Source organism: Manis pentadactyla, chromosome 11 (assembly GCF_030020395.1).
Source record: "Manis pentadactyla isolate mManPen7 chromosome 11, mManPen7.hap1, whole genome shotgun sequence".
Lineage (NCBI taxonomy): Eukaryota > Metazoa > Chordata > Mammalia > Pholidota > Manidae > Manis > Manis pentadactyla.
Window position 1 is genome coordinate 66,489,351 of NC_080029.1, and position 24,278 is coordinate 66,513,628.

The window sequence follows — 24,278 nt, forward strand, 5'->3', positions numbered from 1 at the left end:
GTATCATTGATAAACAATCTTATAAAGATTACACATGAGCAACATTGTGGTTTCAACATCCACCCATATTATCAAGTACCCTCCCACCCCATTGCAATCACCGTCTCTCTGTGTAGTAAGATGCTATAGAGCCATTACTTGTCTTCGTGCTGTACTGCCTTCCCGGTGACCTACCTATATTATGTGTCCTAATTATAATGCCCCTTAGTCCCTTTCTCCCTTCCTCCCCACCAGCCCTCCCCACTCCCTTTCCTTTGTTAACCACTAGGCCCTTCCTGGAGTCTGCGAGTCTGCTGCTGTTTTGTTCCTTCAGTTTTACTTCGTTGTTATATTCCACAAATGAGTGAAATCATTTGGTACTTGTCTTTCTCCTCCTGGCTTATTTCACTGAGCATAATACCCTCTAGCTCCATTCATATTGCTGCACATGATAGGATTCATTTTCTTCTTATGGCTGAATAATGTTCCATTGTGTATATATACCACATCTTCTCTATCCATTCATCTAAACAAGCAAGTGCTTTTAATTTCTAATTTTAATTATCTGATTAAGATTTTTATCTCATTATTAATGCAGTTTCTGATATCACACAACAGATTTTTGATTGATGATTTGTTCGGGAAAGAAGGGCCCTGAAATCCTAGTAAACCTACCAGGCTAGGGACAGCATGGTCTAATCTAGACCCTCAGGAAATGAAGGAAGGACACTGAAAAGTGAAGGGTCATTATATACCCAGACCTGCATTCTCCTGGAGGTGCAACAGTGTGAGCAAACTGAAGCCAGACATCATGTGGCTGCTGGACTTTATGTCCTTTCAATCAGGTTATCCCAAGATCTACCCTCTCCCAGACCTTCCACTAGATTATTTTTTTTCTTCACTTGTTTGTTTTGTTTTGGGAATATTCTTTCCCTTCAGACCTTCATACTGCCTTTACCTCTTACCCCCCTAATGCTTTCTCCACAATATCTAGATGAATAATAATGATGAAAAGCCTCATTTAACTTTTCCATACCTCAGTTTTCTCATCTACAAATGGGACTGGTTGATTACTACTATTACTTCTTCATTTAATCCTCATGACAACATTCTTCTGAGGTCTGTACTATTCTCCTGTCTTACATAAGAAGAGCCTGAGCCAAAAGGAGGTGCATAACTAGCACAGGCCTCACAAATAAGGGCCAGGCTCCAGGCCTTAAATGGAGGCTGTCGGACCCAGAGTTCACACTCTGATCTCTGTATCAGAATTTTCTTTGCTGCACTGGATATTATTTTAAATTGATACACCCCCTCCTCCAGTTTGTTTCCTACATTACCACCAGAGTAAGCTTTACAGATTGCAAATCTGATGTTATCACTTCTCTGCTTAAAGCCTTTCATTAGCTTCCTGCTGCTGGGACTGGTTGATTACTACTATTACTTCTTCATTTAATCCTCATGACAACATTCTTCTGAGGTCTGTACTATTCTCCTGTCTTACATAAGAAGAGCCTGAGCCAAAAGGAGGTGCATAACTAGCACAGGCCTCACAAATAAGGGCCAGGCTCCAGGCCTTAAATGGAGGCTGTCGGACCCAGAGTTCACACTCTGATCTCTGTATCAGAATTTTCTTTGCTGCACTGGATATTATTTTAAATTGATACACCCCCTCCTCCAGTTTGTTTCCTACATTACCACCAGAGTAAGCTTTACAGATTGCAAATCTGATGTTATCACTTCTCTGCTTAAAGCCTTTCATTAGCTTCCTGCTGCTGACTTAAAAACACAAACTTTTCCAAAGGTGGACATGAAGAGGCCTCTCTCAGGACACTCTCTCCCTGGCTGCACCCAGCCACAGGATCTTCCTTTCAGATTTTGAACACACTGTGTTCCTCCTACCTTAGGGCCTTTGCACATACTATTTCCTCTGTCAAGAAAGCTTCCCAACTATAATACTCCTTAAATAGTTGACTCTTGTTCCTCAGACCTCAGATACAGCTTCACTTTTTCAAGGTTGCAAACCCCCTACCTAAATCAGAATCTTTTCTTATAAGCTCTCATAAACTATGTAGTTTTTCCACTAAGCACTTACCTCAATCTTTAAAAATATACTACTGTGATTATTTCATTTGTTTCTTTCACAAGTTTGTAAGAGTATAAATCACACAAAAAATGGCTGACTCGAGATTCTCAAGATGGTGGTGTGAGTAGGGTGCTGAAAATATCCTCCCAAAACCATATATATTTTGAAAATACAGCAAATATAACTATTCCTAAAAGAGTGAAAAGAAGATACAGTACACAGGCCACATCTACATCAGAAAGAACTCAACATCTCATGAAAAGGGTAAGATACAAAGCCATGACCTGGCAGGACCCGAGCCCTCCCACCACCCCAGCTAACCAGTGGGAGGAAAAGAATCAGAGTGGGGAGGGAGTGGAAGCACAGGACTGCTAAATAACCAGCCCTAGTAATCTGTGCCAGGAGCACAGACACACATTGCATTGTGTACCAGATATTAGAGGAATGGAAAAGCAAAATCTGAGACTCAGACTGCGAACAGGTTCCCACAGTGAGCTGCCCTGGGACAAAAGAAAAGCAGGCACTTTAAAAGTCTTAAAGGGACAAGGGTTTAACAGGTGAACAAATCATCCTGGCACACTCAGCCAGCAGGCTGGGGACTTTAAGGAATATTGGTGCCCTAACCCCCTGGGTTGCAACGCAGCTCTTAAGTCCCTTACAGCAATAGGAAGCCTGCTGTTCATTCACACCCACAGGCACTGCAAGCAAACTGGCTGACCAGCCATTGCTGCAGAGAAGCCAGGGAGCAGCCCCACCCACAGCAACCACACAGAGACTTCTCCCAGAGCACAGCTAACCAGGCCAGACCCAGAGGCTGCCCCCTGCACCCGTTTGACTGACACAGGCAGAAGAAACTGATGCAGAGTCCAGGAAGCATGTAGGGGCTATGTTCTCGTGGCAAACATGTGCTGCACAACTGCAACCACTGCCAGTGCCTTAGGCCATCCCGAGGGACACCCTGCCCATGGCAGATCAGGAGATCAACCCAGAGGCTGGCACCTGTGTGCAGTTGCCCAGCACAGGCAGCAGAGTCTGGAAAGCATGAAGGGGCACCGTTCTTGTGGGAGAACACATGCTGCTAGCCTGAGACCCCCACAAGTGCCCTAGGCCATCCCAAGAGCTGCCCTGCCCATGGCAGCTAAGGGGATTAACCCAGAGGCTGCTCCCTGTGTGCAGTTGACTGGCACAGGCAGTGGAGATGGGCAAGGCGACCAGCAAACAGGAAGGGACTTTGTTCTCCCAGCTGACACATGCACTACTCACCAGTGATCACTTCCATATCCATAAAATGGCAGAAGAACCTTGTTCCAACCAAATTCCCTCAAACACCAGAGAGAAGGCTTGGTGAGACCAAAATCACCAATTTCATGAAAGAGAATTCAAAATAAAAGTCATAAGCATGCTGATGGAGCTACAGAGAAATATGCAAGAGCTAAGGGATGAATTCCAGAGGGAGATAACAGAAATGAAACAAACAATGGAAGGATTTAAGAGCAGACTGGATGAGGTGCAAGAGACTGTTAGTGGAATATAAATCGGGGAACAGGAATACAGAGAAGCTGAAGCAGAGAGAGATAAAAGGATCTCCAGGAATGAAAGAATATTAAGAGAATTATGTGACCAATCCAAATGGAACAATAGTTGCATTATAGGGGTACCAGAAGAAGAGAGAGAAAAAGGGATAGAAAGAGTCTTATGAGAAATAATTGCTGAAAACTTCCCAAATCTGGGGAAGGAAATAGTCTTTCAGACCATGGAAGTCCACAGATCACCCAACACAAGGGACCTGGAGGACAACACCAAGACATATAATAATAAAAATGGCAAATACCAAAGACAAGGACAGAGTATTAAAAGCAGCCAGAGAGAGAAAAAAGATAACCTACAAAGGAAAACCCATCAGGCTATCATCAGACTTCTCAGAAGAAACCTCACAGGCCAGAAGGGAATGGCATGATATATTCAAAGCAATGAAACAAAAGGGCCTTGAACCAAGAATACTGTATCCAGCAAGATTATCATTTAAATGTGGAGGGATTAAACAATTCTGAGATAAGCAAAAGTTGAGGGAATTTACCTCCCACAAAGCATCCCTACAGTGTATTTTAAAGGGAGTGCTCTAGATGGAAGTGCTCTAGATCCTAAGGCTAAATAGATGGCACCAGAGAAAATAAAGTCACAGCTGAGAAGGTAGACTAACCAAATACTAAATAAATGCAAAATAAAATCAGGTGTCCACAAAAATAAGTCAAGGGAAACACAAAAGAGTACAGAAGAAAATATCTAACATATAAAGAGTGGAGAAGGAATAAAAAGAAGGGAGAGAAATAAAGAATCATTAGACTGTGTTTATAATAGCATAATAAGTTAGACGGTTAAGTTAGATGGTTAGATAGTAAAGAAGCTACCCTTGAATCTATGGCAATCAAGAATCCAAAGCCTGCAATGTAAATAAGTATACCTATCAATAATAACCCTAAGTGTAAATGGTCGGAATGCACCAATCAAAAGACACAGAGTAATAGAATGGATAAAAAAGCAAGACCCATCTATATGCTGCCTACAGGAGACTCATCTCAAACCCAAAGACACACACAGACTAAAAATGAAGGGATGGAAAAAGATATTTCAAGCAAACAATAGGGAGAAAAAAGCAGATGTTGCAGTACTTGTGTCAGACAAAATAGACTTCAAAACAAAGAAAGTAATGAGAGACAAAAAAGGACATTACATAATGATAAAGGGGTCAGTCCAACAAGAGGATATAACCATTATAAATATCTATGCACCCAACACAGGAGCACCAACATACGTGAAACAAATACTAACAGAATTAAAGGAGGAAATAGAATGCAATGCATTCATTTTAGGAGACTTCAACACACCACTCACTCCAAGGCACAATCAGACAGAAAATAAGGACACAGAAGCACTGAACAACACATTACAACAGATGGACCTAACAGACATTTACAGAACTCTACACACAAAAGCAGCAGGATACACATTCTTCTCAAGTGCACATGGAACATTTTCCAGCATAGACTACATATTAGGCCACAAATGAGCCTCAGTAAATTCTAAAAGATTGAAATTCTACCAACCAACTTCTCAGATCACAAAGGTATAAAACTAGAAATAAATTGTACAAAGAAAATAAAAAGGCTCACAAACATATGGAGGCTTAACAACATGCTCCTAAATAATCAATGGATCAATGACCAAATTAAAATAGAGATCATGCAATATATGGAGACAAATGAAAACAACAGCACAATGCTCCAACTTCTGTGGGACACAGCAAAGGTGGTTCTAAGAAGAAAGTATAAAGCAATCCAGGCCTATTTAAAGAAGAGAGAACAATCCCTATTGAATAGTCTAAATTCACAATTATTGAAACTGGAAAAAGAATAACAAATGAGGCCCAAGGTCAGCAGAAGGAAGGATGTAATAAAAATCAGAGAAGAAATAAATAAAATTGAGAAGAATAAAACAATAGAAAAAAATCAATGAAACCAAGAGCTGGTCCTTTGAGAAAATAAACAAAATAGATAAGCCTCTAACTGGACTTATTAAGAGAAAAAGAGAATCAACACACATCGACAGAATCAGAAATGAGAAAGGAAAAATCATGATGGACCCCGCAGAAATACAAAGAATTATTAGAGAATACTATGAAAATCTATATGCTAACAAACTGGAAAACCTAGAAGAAATGGACAACTTTCTAGAAAAATACAACCTTCCAAGACTGACCAAGAAGAAACATAAAATCTAAACAGACCAATTCCCAGCAACAAAATTGAATCGGTAATTAAAAAGCTAACCAAGAACAAAACCCCTGGACCAGATGGATTCACCACTGAATTTTATCACACATTTACAGACAATATAATACCCATTCTCCTTAAAGTTTTCCAAAAAATAGAAGAGGAGGGAATACTTCTAAACTCATTCTATGAAGCCGGCATCACTCTAATACCAAAACCAGGCAAAGACACAACAAAAAAAGAAAACTAACAGACCAATATCCCTGATGAACACAGATGCAAAAATACTCAACAAAATATTGGCAAACTGAATTCAAAAATACATCAAGAGGATCATACACCCTGACCAAGTGGGATTCATCTCAGAGATGCAAGGATGGTACAACATTTGAAAATCCATCAACATTATCCACCACATCAACAAAAAGAAGAACAAGAACCACACGATCATCTCCATAGATGCTGAAAAAGCATTTGACAAAATTGAACATCCATTCATGATAAAAACAAAATGGGTATAGAGGGCAAGCAACTCAACATAATAAAGGCCATGTATGACAAACCCACAGCCAACATCATACTTAACAGCAAAAAGCTGAAAGCTTTTCCCCAAAGATCAAGAACAAGATGGGGATGCCCACTCTCCCACTGTTATTCAACATAGTACTGGAGGTCCTAGCCACAGCAATCAGACAAAACAAAGAAATAAAAGGCATACAGATTGGTAAGAAAGAAGCCAAACTGTCACTGTTTGCAGATGACATGATATTGTACATAAAAAAAACTAAAGAATCCACTCCAAAAATACTAGAACTAGTATCTGAATTCAGCAAAGTTGCAGGATACAAAATTAGTACACAGAAATCTGTTGCTTTCCTATACAGTAATGATGAACTAGCAGAAAGAGAAATCAGGAAAACAATTCCATTCACAATTGCATCAAAAAGAATAAAATACCTAGGAATAAACCTAACCAAGGAAGTGAAAGACCTATACCCTGAAAACTATAAGACACTCTTAAGAGAAATTTAAAAGGACACTAATAAATGGAAATTCATCTCATGCTCTTGGGAAGGAAGAATTAATATTGTTAAAATGGCCATCCTGCCTAAAGCAACCTACAGATTCAATGCAATACCTATCAAAATACCAATAGTATTCTTCAATGAACTGGAACAAATAGTTCTAAAACTCATGCAATCACAAAAGACCCCGAATAGCCAAAGCAATCCTGAGAAGGAAGAATAAAGCAGGGGGGATCTCATCTCCCAACTTCAAGCTCTACTGCAAAGCCACAGTAATCAAGACAATTTGGTACAGGCACAAGAACAGACCCATAGACAAGTGGAACAGAATAGAGAGTCAAGATATTAACCCAAGCATATATGGTCAATTAATACATGATAAAGGAGCCATGGATATATAATGGGGAAATGACCACCTCTTCAACAGCTGGTGTTGGCAAAACTGGACAGCTATATGTAAGAGAATGAAACGGAATTATTGTCTAACCCCATACACAAAAGTAAACTCAAAATGAATCAAAGACCTGAATGTAAGTCATGAAACCATAAAACTCTTAGACAAAAACATAGGCAAAAATCTCTAATAAACATGAGCAACATCTTCATGAACTTATCTCCCTGGGCAAGGGAAACAAAAGCAAAAATGAACAAGTGGGACTATATCAAACTAAAAAGCTTATGTACAGCAAAGGACACCATCGGTAGAACAAAAAGACATCCTACAGTATGGGAGAACATATTCATAAATGACAGATCCGATTAAGGGTTGACATTCAAAATATATAAAGAGTTCACAGACCTCAACAAACAAAAAGCAAATAATCCAATTAAAAAATTGGCAGAGGATCTGAATAGACACTTCTCCAAAGAAGAAATTCAGATGGCTAGCAGGCACATGAAAAGATGCTCCACAACACTAATCATCAGAGAAATGCAAATTAAAACCACAATGAAATATCACCTCATACCACTTAGGATGGCCACCATCCAAAAGACAAACAACAACAAATGTTGGCGAGGATGTGGAGAAAGGGGAACCCTCCTACACTGCTGGTGGGAATGTAAATTAGTTCAACCATCATGGAAAGCAGTATGGAGGTTCCTCAAAAAACAAAAAATAGAAATACCATTTGACCCAGGAATTCCACTCCTAGGAATTTACCCTAAGAATGTAGGAACCCAGTTTCAAAAAGACATATGCACCCCTATGTTTATTGCAGCCCTATTGACAATAGTCAAGAAATGGAAGCAACCTAAGTGTCCATCAGTAGATGAATGAATAAAGAAGATGTGGTACATATGCACAATGGAATATTATTCAGCCATAAGAAGAAAACAAATCCTACCATTTGCAACAACATGGATGGAGCTAGGTGGTATTATGCTCAGTGAAATAAGCCAGGCAGAGAAAGACAAGTACCAAATGATTTCACTCATCTGTGGAGTATAAGAACAAAGAAGGAACTGAAGGAATGAAACAGCGGCAGATTCACAGAACCCAAGAATGGACTAATAGTTACCAAAGGGAAATGGACTGGGGAGTGATAAGGGGATTTAGTGGCATTATGATTAGCACACATAATGTAGGGGGGTCACAGGGTAGGCAGTATAGCACAGAGAAGCCAAGTAGCGATTTTATAGCATCTTACTAGGTGATAGACAGTGACTGTAATGGGGTATGTGGTGGGAACTTGATGATGAAGAGAGTCTAGTAACCATAATGTTGCTCATGCAACTGTACATTAATGATACCAAAATTTTAAAAAATGGCTGACTCACCAGGATACCTGCACATTTAGCACAGTGGTATGGACAGAGTAAGCATTCAAAATACATCTATTAAACAAATAAGTGAAGAATGAATGATGATATTTTAGAGTTCTTCTAAATCTTCATGTAATTTCTTCCTCTGGTTATGTAGTTTTAGTTGACCCTGGTGATTAAAAGCCCAAGCTTCAGAGTCAGATTTTTGCTCTGGTACATGGATAGGTGCTCAATGAATGTTCACTCTTATTACTTACTATGTTGTTACTTTCACAAATCAAGTATATTGAGGGGGGAGGTTTCATCAAAATGAGTGATATCCCTATGCTAAGTTGCACTACAGAAGAGGGAGTGCTCAACGAAAATGATCTAAATGGAATTGTGTGGTTTTTATGGTTTCTACCTGGACTAGGCTATATAAATATTGAAATCAGAAGCCAAAAACACCAGGGAATGAGCCAGCCAAACAAAAGTCACACTTTATGCAATTAAACAAAACTAATAGTGGAAATTGCAATTTAAAAGCAGCTTGTATTTATATATTTTTTAATTTGGTTGTTCTGTATTGGGAACTTACTCCTTTACAAAAACAGAATTATAAATAATGGTTACCTTCCATAGATACCCTGTAAACTGGTATTTAAATTACCAACTAGTTAAAATTTGCATTATTTTCTATCATTTTTATCATAAAGGCACAGCATTATAGCTACTTAAGTGAAGTTAAGGAGGCATTCAGGAAAAGTTATGATGGGTAGAGAAAAAAAAATTTGAGGAGTCAGGTAAAAATTAGACCCCTGAAAGTGTCAGCCACCTGCTTCTGGAAAGAGAGGGCACTGTAACCCTGAGCAAGCATTTGGTCCCCATTTTGATGGTCACTTAGAACCTTAAGACTAGGGGTGCTGTGTTGCTTAAAATTAACAGGTATTCAATAAGTACTGTGAGATGAATATATACCATGCATGACATTAGGTAATAGCATATGGCTGCCTTTTCCTGAGTCTTTCCCTAAAGATCTCTTCCCTACCAGTCCTTTGTTTGGAAAAGAAAATACTATATCCCAAAATACTTAATGCTCCAAAGGGAGCCCTCTCCCATCCTGTTCCCAACCAGGACAACAACTTCCGTGCATGGCTGATGGTTACTCAGGGGTAACTATATTTAATTATTGCTGCATTTTTTCAAATTAAAAAAAATCCCTCTCTGAAAAACAAACAAAACAAAAACAGCTCATAACCAATCCATTTCATATCCTAAAGACCAAGTGACAAGTATCTACCCCCATATGTTTTAACACAGTTGTAATTAAAGAGCATTCGTCAAAAGCATTTTTTTAAATTGCTTCTCCATGGTAAAATCTAGAAAAAGAAAGCTCTCTGAAGTTTCTCAAAGCCTATGAATAATGAGCTTCATTTCTTGAAATAATGCTTAGTAATACTAATATTTTTAGTCCCATTGCTTTCTACTGGACCACCTTCCCAGACAGTTTTGTAACACCTGTAAGTAATAAAGTCTCTGGTGGATATGGAGGTAGGGGAAGAGTGCACATTGTTTTTATTGCCCTTTTTATTTCAAAAAAATTCACATTTCATTATGTACTGTCATTAGCTGTGTCACGGCTGCCTAGCATGTTTAAACTCAAATATACCTCCATTTAATACATTATAAAGCAGTTTCTCAGATGAAGGTTATGTTTTATGGAGATGGTAATTTATTCACTTTATTGATGGGTAATTTATTCATTTTATTAATGGCCTCAATCTTGTCTCAGACATCAAGGAAACCCTTTTTTCTTTTCCTAATTTGAAACAAATTTTGCTTTGTTACTTACCCATCATTAAGTTCACTGAAGCTCTGGTTCCAAATGCCTTCTTAGATCTTCCCTTTTTTAATACCACATTTTGCCACCAACTGAATATGAAATTTAATACTCATAATTTAGAGATTTGAAGATCTCCCTATTAAAATGTTCCCAAGATTGTATCAGAGTCCACTGCTACTTAACAGTCAGTTTTGTGCCCTGATTTAGTGTTCTTACTGAGAAGAGAGTTGGAAATAAAATTTCACTGCCTTAATTATGGTTATAAAGGAAAATTTTGTATGCCCCCTCTCCCCTTCATCCACTAATCTCAGTACATGGTGTTGTGTTTGTTAAGCTTCAATTACCAACACATAAATTCATGGACCTCTTACCAGAATGCTGCAACCCCCACTTTGCCCACCCTACCCCCACCCCCTAAATCCTCAGACCACATGAAGTTTTACTCAGATTCCTTTCAGCTCTGCCATGCTGGGTTTCTATGATTCTGAATGCACTCCAAAGAGCAGCATAGACTGAGAGGAGCAAGCAATGATAGGGAAATGGGAAGCAAGGAGTTTAGTTTCTGATGGGCAAGGGGAAAAATCCACACAAAAAAATCCTTCAATATTTTTATTTACACTATAGTAATAATTCTTAAAATTTTCTATTTTCTACAGGCTAAAATTATGAGTCAAATAATTAATCTCCCCTGATTAATCCTAGTCAACAACTTAAACTGATCTCACTCTTCTATCCCTAAAAGCAGTGATTATCTGCATTATTTAATTCTAATCAACTCGTCAGATTTTTATATAGTGATATGCACTAGGTGCTGTGGAAGATACAGAGAGAATTATAATCCAATGCCAACACTCATGAAGGCTGGAACTAGACATACTTCATCATAATAAAAATCGCCCCGGACAAGTGCTGCCCGAAGAACACACAAAGCGCTACGGCGTGAAAGCTCTGGGAGGACCGGGGCATTCCCGTAGAGAGGGGGGCACCCAGTAGGTGCGGTGCTCGCTACACCATGTGACATAGGGCAAGTTCTTAATCAGTGTTTGCTATTGTGTTAATGCTACTAATAGTTATCACCACCTGTGTGACTTCCTCTCTCTCAACGTCAGTCCTCTTTCTTAAGATAGATACTTTAATATCATCTGTAAAATAAGGATATCATCACCTGTCCTACTTACCTCCCAAAACTATCTGAGGATGTAACAAAATTATGAAGGTCATTCCTAACGTGTTATCCATTGAATGCCTAGTGCCTTATAAACAGTATGAAATCAATAAATATTTAGGGAAGGTAGAAAGCAAAGAAGGGAGGCAGGCAGGGAGGAAAGAACTATTGTAACAAAAAACAGTTAAGAGCTGGGTTTTGTTAATTAAATTATTCCTTGTTTTATATATGTCCTTAAGTATTTACTTAAACTCTCTTAAATTAGGTTTTCCATCTATAAAATGCAACTATTTTTAATACCCCTTACCCTTCACACTAAATAAAGCAATAAATATAAAGTGCTTACCACAGTACCTGAATACAGAAAACTTTAGTACAACACATTTTCTAAACAATGTTAAGCTTTGCCCTAAAATGTTTTGATTTATTTTATTTGTTTTGTTTTAGTAAGGCATATGCCAACTCGTTTACAAGATATGGCCTGTTCCCTATTTTAACAAAGGAATTAAACTGATACATCTTGTTTTTGCAAGGACAGCAAGAGACAGAACTTGCACTTTCTCAACTTTCATTCTTTAATGTGGCTCAAAATTCAACTAACTGCCAGAGAAAATTGAATTCACCTTTATTGGAAGGATGTCTACTAATCTATTTGATCAGCATGTTCTATGCCATTTCCCTTTGCATTCTTCAAATCTTTCACAGCTGAACTTATTCTGATAAAGCTGAGAATTTTATCCTAATTCCCTTTCTGTTTTCCACATTTCCAATGTGCTGGCAGAAACAAATAAAACTAAGCAGCTTTTGAAATATTCTCATGGAGCCACACTGGAAGTACAAACAAATAGGATCAGGGAACCACAGCTTCAGGAAGGAAGGTAATGGAGACACTTGAGTTGATAGAAAAATATCCACAAAGCAGATGGCTGAGAATTTACTTGTTCCTCTATCCCTTACACAACGTATTTTTGCACCTCTACAACAGGACTAAAGAACTAACTCCAAACATGAAAATGCACTAAGTTCTCTCCAATCAAATCCATGAAAAATTACTGAGCTCACATTGTAAGAACCATAATGGATACTACTAATAAATTCAGAACATACCTGTGAAAACAGTAGTCAGTAACAATTAGTTAGCCTCAGTGACTTCCCGTCATTTCCTGGGCTACCACTTCATGAATGATACAAGTTCAAATAAGTGCATGATGAACATATTCTACCAAATACCAATAACAATGATAATAATAAACCTTAGAGCACTGATATATACCCCAGCTCTACAATGAAGAGTTGATTATCAGCAAATGTTTATTTAATGAATAAATAAATATGTAAAATGAATTGGTTTGACTCTGACTTCTAATGCCCACTCTGGTCCTAGAAAGTGGGCAGACCTGATGACTGATCAATACTGGATGTTGAACAGGGTCAGCAGAACACACGAGAAGAACAAAAACCAACAAACCAACGAATGTACAGACCATGGCTGCCAGGTAGACAGCTAAAGAAAGGTCTCTTCAGAGTGTGGACAGGCCTTCCCCATCTCTGATCTCCAACTCATTAGCATATGCTTTACGCATACCAGATTTAGGGCAGGGTTGACCAGTTTTGGATTCTTTATAGTTTCCCATAACAGTAAGAGTCCCCACAAGGACCCTCTAGGGAAACCCCTTGGGAGGGATGGTAACTGGGCACTAACACACGCCCACATAGTTATCCCATGATTTTAAAAAGTTCTCTATCAAAGTCTGTGTCACCTCCCTAACTCACAGTAACAAGGAAAACTAAATGAAAACAAGGACTACAACTTAAAGTTAGAAATAAGCCTAGTAGAGTTGGATCCCCATAAACTTCCAGGGACTGCAGGGAATTTGCCACAGCAAGAGCATCATTATTAAGAAAACAATGATCAGTAAGTACAAATCATTTATGATTTATTCTTTGTCTTGCTGATAATGTTGGAGCCAGGGCAACATTAATATATTAATAAGTTAATGAATAATGCAACATTCATTATAAGGCCTTTTAATCTTATTTATTTATATATATGCCTTATAAATTTGTATAGTGCATACTTTCCACAAAACCAAGTGTAGAGCACTAACCTGAATGTCAAGAGCCAAGGGACTGTATACATACACACATACTCTATAATTCTATATATGGTATCTATTTATCTACCTACTTTATCTATCTACACACACACAAAACCTCTAGTAAGCACAATACTTTGCTCTATCAATATATGTCAATTTTATTTGGGAATAGGAAAGTTCACTTGGATTCAAATTCAGTGTTCATTCTTAAGCTGTGCATTAAGAATCATAACAGCAAACTCTTTAAACTACTGTCAATATGAGTATAATAAATCTAAATACATTGATGTGTAAAATAAATTTTTAAAGTCCTTTTGATTTACTGCATCCAGAATAATTTTTCTAAAGCATGAATCTAATTATGCCAATTCCCTGAACAAACTCTTCTATTCTCCTCAAAATAAAGTCAAATTCTTAATATAGGTCTTTAATATGGCTTTTCATCTTCATGATCTGACCTCTGCTCACCTACTAGTTCAAACTGTACCTGAAATTTTTGCCCCAGTCCTATCTGCAGCTCTCTGAGCCTATTATTCTCTCTTACCTCTGGATCTTTGATCATGTCATTACCTCTGTCCAGAACATTTTCTGGTAAACCTCTGTTCACCAGTCTAATCCTGCATCTCTTTCAGGTCTCAGGTTAGACTCATTTCTTCTGGAAAGGCTTCTCTGTCTGAATTACATGCCCTTTCTCTGTCCTCCACTGGCATCATGTAGATTTACCACTGTTTGGCCTTAGTGTCTGTCCACTTGTCTCCATCCCCAACTAGACTCCTTGAAGGCAAAGACCATGTTATGATCACTATCATATTCTTAGCATCTAGTGCCTGAAACATAGTAAGTCATCAACAAATATTTATCAAATAATCAAATGGGGAACAGGAAGCCAAATTAGCACCAACAACTATGGGTGGTATCTGTGCAAACTACCTGGTATGAGTTAACTCTGGTCTAAAAGTTTATTCCCATTAGAAGGGCCCTAGCCTCTGGTCACTATACCTAGATTCAAAATCAAGCTCAGCACCTGCTTATTTACCTACAAAGAATTCCAATCCCACATCTCTGAAGTGAAACATCCTCAACTGGTCACACTTAACAGTGCATGACTTGACTTCAAAGAAAATACCCACCTCCTTTGTCTCTTCAGAGAAAGCTTGCAGAATGTCGGTCTGCCTGGTGTAGTTTCCATTGGCATCCTGTAGACCTTGCAGAATACGCTCCCGCAGAACCAGGACAGAGACTCGGAGCTGGTGCCAGAGGAGCTGCACCGTGTGGATGTCCACTATCACACTGACAGAGTAGGACAGCAGCTTCAGGGAGAACTCTGTTTCAAGGAGGGCATGGATTTGCTCAACATGATCAGAAATATCTTCACAAATGTCCTGCAGTAAAGAAAAGTGAAACATATGACTACTTGGCCTTATCCTAGGGAGGTGGTAGTAAAAAAGGTCACTCCTTCACCTGACACAATGATCAGGGCCAACAGGTCAGGTGAGCACATGTTTGATCGCTAGCCTTTGTTTCTGACCACATACATAGTTGCAGGCCATTTTCCTGGGCACTGGACTTTCGGTGGACACAGGTAAGTTAATCTTGTTCTAAACCACAAAAATCCTTTTCTTTCAGGTACCAAATTGAAAGTTCAGCCAAGGAGAAAAGTCACAAATCTACTCTCTGTTCTCTTTATTTACTGTTTGGGATTCTGGCAAGGGAGCTAATAGCTGCTCTCTTTGCTGGTGGTGGGCTCCACTGAGCACATAATATTTCAAGATAGTAGCATCTTCATCCAGACACCTATAGCATTAAGAATGGCTAGAATGTTTGCTGGACAGGAACTCTCCGCCATTCTAAATGACCCACAGGGCCTTCAGTATAAGAGTTGCATTTCCATGGGGGCAGATTTTAATATTTAAATTCATAATGAACAGCTAAGCTTCAACCCAGACTTTGCAAGAAGTATCACTTGAAAGAAGGAAAGCGTTAAGGATGATTTCCAAGGATGAAGAAAGACAAAATACAGTTTTATTTTTAAGACCTGAATATTTTAAATAAAAATATTACTAAATCAAAATTTCAATCTCCTCGATACATACTATAAAATAGGCAGATATGGTGTCTGATACGTCACTTGTCATTATAAGTTCCCAAATTTCCATTGTGCTGTAAGAGGCCACCAGCACAAAATGGGTAGCAACAGTGTTAATATTTACTTGAGTAATTTGAGTCAATTAAGCATCAAAATGATCAATGTCCATGAAAAATGCTCTGTTACTCATTTTTAGTTTTATATTAAATGGGACTTTTATTTACGATTTTTGTTAAGGCTCAATATTAAGATATTATTTGAGTTCTGAGTCCTATCATGACTATTCAGTCATTCTATGCTGGAATCAGAATACCTCCTGATTTCATATAATTCCTTTTTTTTTTAAAGAAAACTAAAATGTAACCTACATTTAACAATGTGTAATAACAGGCCAAAAAAATCTATTGAATAATGGTGCTGAATTATGAAAAATAACTATTGTACAATCCCAATAAATTCTCCATATTAGTTCTTAAAACCCAAGAACTAATTAGTGACAATGATGCAAATTGGTGATAGTAATTTGAAACAGACTAAAAGTTTAAATTTAATAGACTTTGGAGCCCTAAGTAGGTAAGGTCCTTACAAATGTGGCCCCTGAGTGTATGCAGTCCAAAAGAGATCCGGAGCCAAAATTACACTACCCTGATAACCAGTGTTTGGGAACCAATCAGCCAGATTAGCTAGTCTCTGCTGGGCTCCAGCACAAAACAGCAGGCCTCTAACTGCTATCATCAGGTAGTCTATCTTGCTGGGTCTCAGCTGAGGCCTCTCAGAGCACCCACTCCTTTGATCTCTGCATGTCTTATTCCTGCTACTTCAACAACCACTGCAGAGCAAATGCCCTGCAATCTTGCCCTGTTAGGATGCCTTGTAGTTCTGTGTTGCCTTGAGAAACTCCCTTCCTCCCACTGCTGACCTCTTTCCTGCACCCAAATTCTCTGTACCTTCTTGGCTAGGATCCCCACATTCTTCTGTAAGAACACTAACTTCTTCACATTAGGCTGCATCTACCTCCTGGTCTTACCCAAACCTGGCTCTGCCCAGCATTCCTACTTTCCCTGTCTCCCTCCCAAGGTAAGGCGCTCATTCTCTCAGGCCTCGCCTGAGAGATGGGGGGTAGGGCCAGTGAGGGAAGGGCAGGCCTCAGTACTTCTTTGCCATTTTCTGATCATTATTCTTTGCTTCATAACATCCCTCTTTCTTAGTGGGCATCTTCTACTGCTCAATCTTCCTGTCTTCCTCTGTCCTTGCTGTTACCTATCTTCTCGTTCATTCCTCTATATTGAAGAATGTATCTGGTTCATAGTTTTCCTCTCCATAATACCTCTCCAAGGTGATACCATTATCTTAGGTAATTTCAATATTCACACCAATGAAGCAACCAACACCCTAGCCTCGAATTTCCTTTACTCCACAACTGCTAAGACCTTCACACCCACTCCACTGGGGAGAATCTCTGCCATAGCTCTACCCTCCCTGGACCCTGTCATCACTCTACCTGTGGAACAGTACTGGGAAGTCCCCTATGCTACCCACCTCTCTTTGTCCAACTTTCTCAGTCCCATTTTTCCACTAGAGATCCTCTTCGGTCTCATCCAGGCCCCCAGCCACTTCCCTCGCACTTCCCTCGCTTTTTCTCGCATCTCTCTCCCCTCCTAGCAGAGCCTCCGCAGTGGCCATTTAAGCACTCCCTTGGCAGTGTTCTCGACTTCCTCACACTCTTGATTTCATAACTCTGGTTTGTTATCTCTGTCTCCTGGGTCCCACTAGGATCCTGCAGATGCAGAATATAACACATATGAGAGAAAACAATTTGAGTAACCTTTATGTGGCCTGCTCAGAATAGCCAAATAGGCATTTCTCAACTAGCCCACTCCTGTCCTCCAATATGAAAGACTGTATATATAGCCTTGGCACCACAAAAAGTTCATGCCAATGCACATGCCACCCATTCCTCTTACACATAATTTGGCTCCTTCACAACAGACATGGGACTTTAGTCAGAGCCAGGTCATTGTCAGCTATCCAGGGGAAAAAAATCTCTAAGGGGTACCAATTAACTTAGGCCTCTATACTCTTCTCCCTATGTAACTGAAAGGTAAATTGGCCCAGTTCCCAAAGAAGGAGATAGGCTCTGAGGAGAAAGAAACACTCTCCTCACAAATGTGACCTCACTCTGTTGAGTATGTTGGCAATGTGCACACCACCGTCTTCCCTGATATTCTGAAACTAAATAACACATAACATGGTGTAATTTTCTGGGGTCTATTAATTTAATTATTTTTATTCTCTCACTCTGCCACCAATTGCCTGGTCTGACAAAATTACATACACACACAACTGTGGAACAAGAACTACAGATACATGTGTGGGTTGTATATATGTGTCTAAGAGTCTGTATACACACCTCCAAACACCGACTATGCTGTGATCATTTGGTGAGAGGTTTGTTTAGAGACAGGTAATTGAGTGATTCTGAATCTATATGCACTTTTTAATACTAGAAAAATTCACTTTTCTTGGTCCCTCTACCAAACAAATATTTAAAGAATAATCAGTTTGAAGCTTCTGATGCTTAGGCCCTTAACTGTTACCAGTTTGCTGGACCTTTATATGAAAGAAACGGAAGATTATGCACATTCTGTTTATTTTAATGTAGTCAGATAACTAGGTACTAGAGACTTTTAAAAATGATTTGCTGAATGGCTTCCTCCCATCAGGGACTGTTTGGAATTAAACAGCCCTCAGTGATCTGACCTGTTGGAGGCCCTGTAGGTACTAGATTAACAAGGTGAAGTGGAAGGCAGTGGGCCAGGAGGCTAGACTGGAGTTCAACTGATGCATGTAAGGAATCCCTGGTGTTCAGCTTGCCTGGATATGTGACTTGAGCAGATAGCCACAGGAAACCGGACTCAACTCACATGGCTAAACTGCTCAGTGTATAACAACCTTTTGAGCTCTGTAGTGCTATTTATTAGGAAACAAAGCAGTTATTTTAGTAGAGATCCACAGTTTTTTAGGAATATGAAAAGAAACAACCACTTCAGGACTGGTTATATATACATGTCTTAGGGACCTATAAGCAAAAATATTTCTTCCCCATCTGCTTATTAGGTGTATTAATAGGAGATTAAAATCTTTCATTCCACAATTAGATATTTTAAGACACCATGTAATGACTGGTTAAGCTCATATAGTACCTAAAATTCATTGTGAATTATAATTGCCCAACAAATGTTAATGTTTGTTTTCAGATTCTTTTCTATTTTGATAGCACATGTTAGCAGGCAGAAAACTACGTGCCCACAGAGGAGGTAAGGTCAGGAAAGGGATGAGATTGTTGCAGATTGTATGAGTGACAGTCCTGGAACCTTTTCCACCATCAGTGGGAGTGATGGTTAGGCCCACCAATCAATCTTGTATAAAGCAAGTTATTCCTGGAAACTCACCTTTCATAATCTTAGCCTGACATGATCCCACTTCTCCTGTTCACAGCTAATTCAGGCCAATATTCCTGTCGGTTCCAGCCCTTCTACCCCAGTGTCGTCTCTGCCAGACCTTTCTTCTCTGACCTTTGGATTCATCTCCTGATTCCCAGGGATGAGGTTACTGTGAACATATCTACCAGTGTGGACTTCTCTCACTCTTAGGACTGCAGATTCAGTCTTTTGCCCTTAAAGACAGCTCCCACCCCTTGTGTGCCACGTCCAGGAACAGACAGCTAGATAACTCTGGGACTATGGAGGTATAGGAAAGGCAAATTGAGAGAAAGGCAGACAAGGATATCAGGACAAACTGTTAACCTTCAGAAGCTTGCCTGGAGTTAGCCCCCTTTCTTGTTCTGTTAAGAACAAATGAAAGCTAATACATCTCACTTCCTATGAATATTATTATTTGGCAACCAGATGCAACTTCATATAATTTATCAAGATTTTATCATCATCATCAAAAGGTACCCTATTCTTCTTGTGATGATATGAAATGATAAAATGCCTATGTGATGAGATGAAGTGAGGTAAATTAAGTTACACAGGCATTGCGACTTCATGTTAGACTACTACTGCCCTTCTGACAATGTGTCAGAAGGAGAAGCATCTGCTTCCAGACTGCTGTGGACTGCAGGTAACTAGAATCACAGAAAGTGAGATGATGGATGAGGGGGAAACTATTGCATAAAAAGAATTCTCAAAACTCAACAGTAAGAAAACAACCAACACACACAATCATAAAATGGGCAAAAGACTTGAATATTTTACCTAAGTGGATATAATGATGATAAATAAGCACATGAAAATTAAGATTATTAGCACATGTTATTAAGGAAATGCAAATTAAAACCACAATGAGATACCAGTATACACCTATTAAAATGGCTAGAATAAAAAATTACTGACAATACCAAGTGCTGAGGAGTTCCAGAGCAATTGGAAGTCTCCTAGACTGCTGGGGGGAATGTAAAACGGTACAATCACTCTGGAAAACAATTCAGCAGTGTCTTACAAAATTAGACATACACTACCATATAACCTATTAATCTCACTCCTGGGTGTTTATCCCAGAGAAATGAAAACTTAGGCACACAAAAAAATGAAAAGAAGCTCTACTCATAGTCACCAAAATCTAAATGTCCCTCAGTAGGTAAATGGATAAACAAAAGTATGGTACATCTGTACAATGCACAGCAACTGGGGAAAGAAAAGAACAATTAATATATGCAACAGTTTGGATAAATCTCAAAGGCATTATGCTAAGTGAAAGAACCAATTTGAACATTATATAATTCCATTTATGTAACATTCTCAAAAGGTAAAACTGTAGTGATTTAGAATAGACCAGTGGTTGCCAGGAACTGGGGGTGGGAAGGGGCATGACTACAGATTGATAGCATGAGGGAGTTTTTTGAGGTGATGGAACTATTCTGTATCCTGATTGTGAGGATGGTTATACAAATCTACACATGCATTAAAATTTGTAGAACTGCACACCAAAAAAGAATGTCAATTTTGCTGTATGGTAATTTTTAAAATAAGAAAAGAACCCAGTTTATAATCTCTCAGTAAAATGTACATGAAAGTTCATTTCAGGTCATACACTTTGGGTTATTTTGATTCTCTTCAGTTTCTTGGAAATTACAAATAGCACAGTTCTTAGGGTCATAGCACTACTATCATCATCCCTGGTTTTATAGCTTCTACATTATTTTCTGGCACGTATTAAAGAAAATGAGGCTAATCTGAAATCCATCTCAAAGTGAATTAAAGCAAATGACAGTGGTTAACGATGTATCTTCAGAGTTACATAAGATTTTTTCCCATAGACGTTACTATGTTAAAGTGCAAAAGTGATTTTCTCCATTTTCTTGTTTAATTCACATATAGCATGGTAGCCTTTATTACATTTAGAATTACTCAGAGCATAAAACGCACCGGCTACATTATGCTGCCAACTGCCCACTTCACTCGATCTTCTTGAAACCATGTGATCTCAAAATGCAGCTGCTGCTGCCTGTCACTGAAACAGGAATGTTCTGTGGTTACTGAAGTAGCTGATACAAACACTGATCTGAGACCATGTATAAACAAACTCCAGCAGGCTGGGCTAGTATTTTTCTTCTAATTTTGATGCATGTTTATGTGAGAGAGGTGCCTTTTCTTTTTTCTGTAAGATTGTTGTATATTTTTCAGTTGTATCTTATCTTCTCCAGACAGATACAGGGCTGTTAAGATAACTGTAATGTACAGTTAACCAGTATGTCCAGTTTCACCAGCATGGGATAGAAAACAGGTCACCCTTCCTGTGAGTGCTCCCCTTTCTTGTGAGTGTGACCACCTCAGTCTCTGCTAATTGTCTCTGGGAGGGGATTTGTTTGCTGCCTCAACATAAGGCCTCTATGCCCATTCTCAACCATTCTCAAACATCTTGAAGGATTCCTCATGAATTACAAGTGTCCATGGATCAATATTCTGCAAAAGTGCCTCAAACTGCCAGTCTCCAGGGCTCCATGAGCATTTGGAGGGAAACCCACCCCTCTAGCAACTTCCTCACGGCAGGTATTGAAACCACATTTGGCACCTCAGTTTCAGGAATTTCTACAAGTGCAATGCCTCCCACTCCTCTCTGCATTTTGCTTCCCCACCTGCAATCGCCAAATGAGAAAACATAGCAAATCCCCCCAAAAACTCCACTTGCCTCTCCATAGGAACCAACCGCAATTGGCAGGCATTTCTCCATCCATCTACAACCCCAAATGTTTCTCTTCTCTTCCCCTAAAAAATCTCAGTGTTTCTCTTAAAAACCCTCTTAACTTACATTTGTGTAACTGCTGGACACATTCAAATGGTTTTTCTAATATAAATGTGAAGTAAGGCCTATTTTAAAGGCTAGGCAGGTCTCCTCACTCCCAATTCCATCTTTTTCCTATAAGAGTTTCAAAAATTATAAACACTCATCTTATTCAGAGCATATCATTACACTCAGAATAAAAAATTTTCATATTCTTAAGTCAGTAAGAAGAGAATTAAATGTAAGATGTACTTTGTATACATATTTTAGTCTTACTGCAAAATGCCATGGTGTTGTGACTGCTCGTTTTGTTTATTATGAATTATAGAAATGAATGATTAAAGTGTCTTTTACCCATATGTTCACCATATGTGTCTGTTCATTAGAAAAAGCTGAGAAGAGATTCCTACTTAATACATGCACTTTATATTTTAAAATACAGACACTTGTTACAAAAAGTCACAAGTCAACCATTTGAACTAAAACTTGCAACTTTATAGTAAAAATTTCCTATTGCAGAGTGTTAATGCCATTTTCAGTTGACTTTGAAAACTGTAGTTTCTCCAAAAGACAGACTTGGAGATGCTTTTATGACAAGTTATTTTATTTCCCCAGAAGTAGACTACCCCTTCTTTTTTTTCATTCCCCTAACAAATACACTTTTCTAATGGTCCTAGTTTCTTCTTTGTCATACTGAGAATGACTGTGATGGAGAATGGTGGGAGGAATGCTGAGACTCTTACGATCATCGCAGTACTTCTCTCCAAAGTTTTCAGTACTCTGTTCTAAATGGGAGTTATCCCTTTAATTGCTAAAATTCGGAAAGTGCAAGAATTCAAATAAGATTATTTATGTAGAAGTGGTTTTGCTGTTAATCATTAGCTTTACTCATCCATCTCCCTGACCAGACTGTATCTTTCTGGAAATGGGAAATGCATCTTACTTGTCTTTGTACCTATAATGCTATGCTGTTTTAGGACACTGCCATACATGTGGGCAGTGTTCAAAGGATATTTGTAGAGTTGGATTTGACTGAATAAAATATTGTGTTTTACAAATCAACCTGAATCCCTAAAAAACAAGTAGTAGTTTAGTTTCATCTCTTAAGCATATCCACACTAACTGGCACTCAATCAGCAAATATAAGTAACTGACATTGGATCATTTTCTGTTTTGACTAGTAGAGGTGCTAAAATAGCATGTGCATTTCAGAGAGTGAAGGAGATGATAGAAGATAAGATGCTGAATACAGGCTTGGAAGCCTTCGTACTTCTGCTTTCATACTCTGAAAGTCTCCTTTGCCTTCAACTAAGAAACGACCAATTAGAAGTTCTGTCTGGCCATACCTGGCCATATCCAAATCTGGATTGTTCTGCTTTCTGTGATTTGAAATTTTTTCATTCAGGATTATTATTTTTAAAGATTTAGAGGAATCACTGATTGGGATACCACTTTAAATTCCTAATCCCAGGCTCTGACTTATTTGAGAAGGAAAAAACCCTGAGCAAAAAGATGAGAAGAAAATTGACAACTGCTATTATACATGGTAGAAGATGTTTTCTAACTGGGCTATTGCTTAGACATACTTACATTCTGGGTTCCACATGACTCACTAGATAAAGTTTCAAAATCCAAGTTCATTCACTAACAAAAATGACAGCTATGGCCTCAACTCTAAACAACTCACCTGGAAACTGCTCAGAAGGACTAAACTTCCCCCAAGACATCTTTATAGAACTGACTTCAGGTAGAAACCAACTGAGAAGCCAGTGGTGGTTTTCACACTGCAGTGTGCTTGCTGATGATGCTGATTCCAGGGTCGCTCCTTTCGAAAAGAGATGGAACCAAGGAACCTGCACTTAAGCACGCAGTGGTCGTGATGCCAGAGTGCTGAGCGTCATGTAGTGAAAACCACTCACTGGGGGATAAGCCGTCTGTCAAAATGACTGGCACTGAAATGGGAACTACATGCAGGCTTGCTTTTCACAGCTATAGAAACAAAACTTCCCAGCACTTGAAAGGTGGCCTGCCACTGACATTACACAGAAGTATCCACGGCAGAAGTTACATTCTTTGTGCCTCTTTTTTGATAGCTGATGCACCGACTGTTCTGGTAGTTGAAGTTGTGTACCTACATCTGTTAATGCACTGGGGATTAGAAAATAATGATATTCTAATTCTATCTTCTTTTTTTTCATTC

General features: G+C 38.8%; 1 protein-coding gene across 5 annotated transcripts in view; it reads right to left on the reverse strand.

The window, feature by feature from the left end:
* The window catches only part of AKAP6 (A-kinase anchoring protein 6), a 631,616-nt gene that overhangs the window by 307,513 nt on the left and 299,825 nt on the right, over positions 1-24,278 (reverse strand). For all 5 annotated transcript variants that reach the window (XM_036881256.2, XM_036881257.2, XM_036881259.2 and 2 more), the window contains one exon: positions 14,838-15,089. In XM_036881256.2, coding sequence (XP_036737151.2) covers positions 14,838-15,089 — 252 coding nt within the window. The remainder of the gene's footprint in view (positions 1-14,837; positions 15,090-24,278) is intronic.